Source organism: Etheostoma spectabile, chromosome 5 (assembly GCF_008692095.1).
Source record: "Etheostoma spectabile isolate EspeVRDwgs_2016 chromosome 5, UIUC_Espe_1.0, whole genome shotgun sequence".
NCBI lineage: Eukaryota > Metazoa > Chordata > Actinopteri > Perciformes > Percidae > Etheostoma > Etheostoma spectabile.
In genome coordinates this window covers 15,263,720-15,266,059 of record NC_045737.1, presented here as the reverse complement: position 1 = coordinate 15,266,059, position 2,340 = coordinate 15,263,720, and the positions used below count along the sequence as shown (strand labels likewise).

The 2,340-nt window shown below is 38.7% G+C and overlaps 1 protein-coding gene across 1 annotated transcript in view; it reads right to left on the bottom strand.

Moving 5' to 3' along the window:
* ppil2 (peptidylprolyl isomerase (cyclophilin)-like 2) overlaps nt 1-2,340 on the bottom strand; it is a 30,630-nt gene that overhangs the window by 13,303 nt on the left and 14,987 nt on the right. The window contains exon 13 of the mRNA XM_032517216.1: nt 1,841-1,930. Coding sequence (XP_032373107.1) covers nt 1,841-1,930 — 90 coding nt within the window. The remainder of the gene's footprint in view (nt 1-1,840; nt 1,931-2,340) is intronic.

Below are 2,340 nucleotides of genomic sequence, written 5' to 3'. Positions count from 1 at the left end.
CACACACACACACACACACACGCACACACGCGCACACACAAGTTTTTTATTCTTGGAATGTAGCTGTAGCCACAACCAGAAGACACATTTTGTTTTAAAAGAAGCCGGAGGCAGCTAAATAAAACACAGTTGGCTAAATTAAACTCTAAAAGTGGCGGCTTTGTTCAGGACACCCCTCGTCTGTCACTAGTAATGATGACGCACTGATTAGTGACCAATCAGTAGCCTGAAGGTTTTCACGTCACCTTTTGGAATCCCCTCAGCTCGCTTGAAACCTCGACAGAGGTCATACTAAATAAAAGTACCAGTTGGCAGGTACCAGGTACTTTTTTTTCATAATAGAAAACCAAAAATGGCAAGTAGAGTCGAGGTGAGTCAATCAGGTACCATGTAATGGAAAAACGCCATTACACAACCCCACTTCAAAATACCTGAACCATCAGTTTAAGGCAAATTTACTACCTTGTAGCACAAATAGCCCGAACAGCTTATCTGGATTATTCCTTGCAATATACAGAATCTAGTTACATTGAATTCAACATTTTCAAGTGAAAACTGACTTGGAGACAACTGCAAAAATGGCGCAAAAGCGGAATGTTACAAATGCCTCCTTCAAAACGTGCATGAAAAGGTTTCATGAGATACTAAAAGAAATGCATTCAACATGTTTGTTACACTATAAGGTCATATCAAAGCCGATTAATGCCTTTATGTTCCCTGACTGCATGGATACAGCAGGTTTAAAGAAACTTAAACTACACTGTGGTACCACTACCTAGACAAACTCAACAGTTGCATCATATCAGTGTTGAACATTCCTACTCACTGTTTGAGCCTGAGGGGTAGCGGCCTTGATGGGGCTCTGACGTTTAAAAGTAAAACTGTCAATTCTTTTAAGAAGTATCATCTCAGGATGTTCTGTACACTTGCAAGGTCCCGAAAACGTGCTTCAAAAAAAAAAGGAAAGTGAAGGCCATGATTCTGTTCCCATTAACAAACTGCTTTGTTGGTATGAAATTTATCTCTCCGAGGCTACCCTCTTGTCCTTCCTTCAGCTGTGGAGGATAAATCGAAAGGCGTAACTGGCAAAGTAATTACGGATAAACAACTCGCCGCTTGCCACTGTGTGTGAAAACCACGGGACAGAATTAAAAAAGTGTCCCCTTGAGACCAGATGTCCACTCAGAGCCACTTTAATTACTGGATTGGCTGATCTAAAATACACAAAACAAGCAGCAACTGATCAGAGACCTGTATTTTAAATCAACAATCTGGTTTAGGAAGTTTCAGTTGGAAAGAAAAGCTGTGTTTACTCATCTCTGAAGCATTGACCACTAAAATATATTATAATTTCGACAAAAGATAAGGAAATACATTTTCAGAAAACACCATACATTTTTTGTATTGCACATTGCTGCAGCTCCTCTTTTCGTCCTGTGTGTTGAGCTCTTTGTTTTAGCAACAGAGTGAGGCAACTCTGTCCAATCTTTGTTGGGATTTGCACACACCAGTAAGTACTAGCTTGTCCATTGCAGAGTTTGAGGGCGTGCCACTTTAGCAGTTAGGCGAGTATTAACATGAGTGACGAACGTTTGTCACAGAAGTAAAGGCTGGAAAACACTAGATTGTTTTAGAGAATGTTTTCTCTGGAAGATGTTAAGTCCCTTTGGGTGGAATTTGGACTTTTTCACTTTGTAAACCTATAACTTGAACAAAATAAGATATACAACACAATAAAGGAAAAGAAAAAAAAAAAAGCCAAAAAGTATAATATGTGCACTTTAAGTACAATGGTGTGGTGAAGGTAAAGTAAGGGTAAAAATGTGGTCAAAATCCTTACCATGAAATTTCGGATGGACCTGTGAAAGACTGTCCCGTCATAGTAGCCTTTTTTACACAGACGGATGAAATTCTCTCCAGCTTTGGGAACCTTGAGGAAAGAGCATACAGAGATTACTGAAATCCGTGCTTGAGTTATACGAGTACTAAGTAGCATTGAGCCAAAACAAAAGTGAAGAAACAGAGTGTTGTCAGAAATCACTGCTGAGTCTTCTGTAAGCGATGTGTGCCAAAAAAATAAATAAATAAAATAAAAATCAATAATGTCTGTGATACTGTAGAGAGCTTTTGATAAACCCAGTAATATTCCTGCAGCCACACTCTGGGCCTTGTAACGTTTAGATAAACTGGATGGTGAATGTCAATACCTGTCTGAAGCCACTTTACTTCTAACAACCTGGTCTGATATAATCTATTGGTGACAGAAGGTTGTCCTTTTTGAAAAAACACAAGAAAAAAATGGACAACTTTTAACCACAACAAATATATATATATATATAT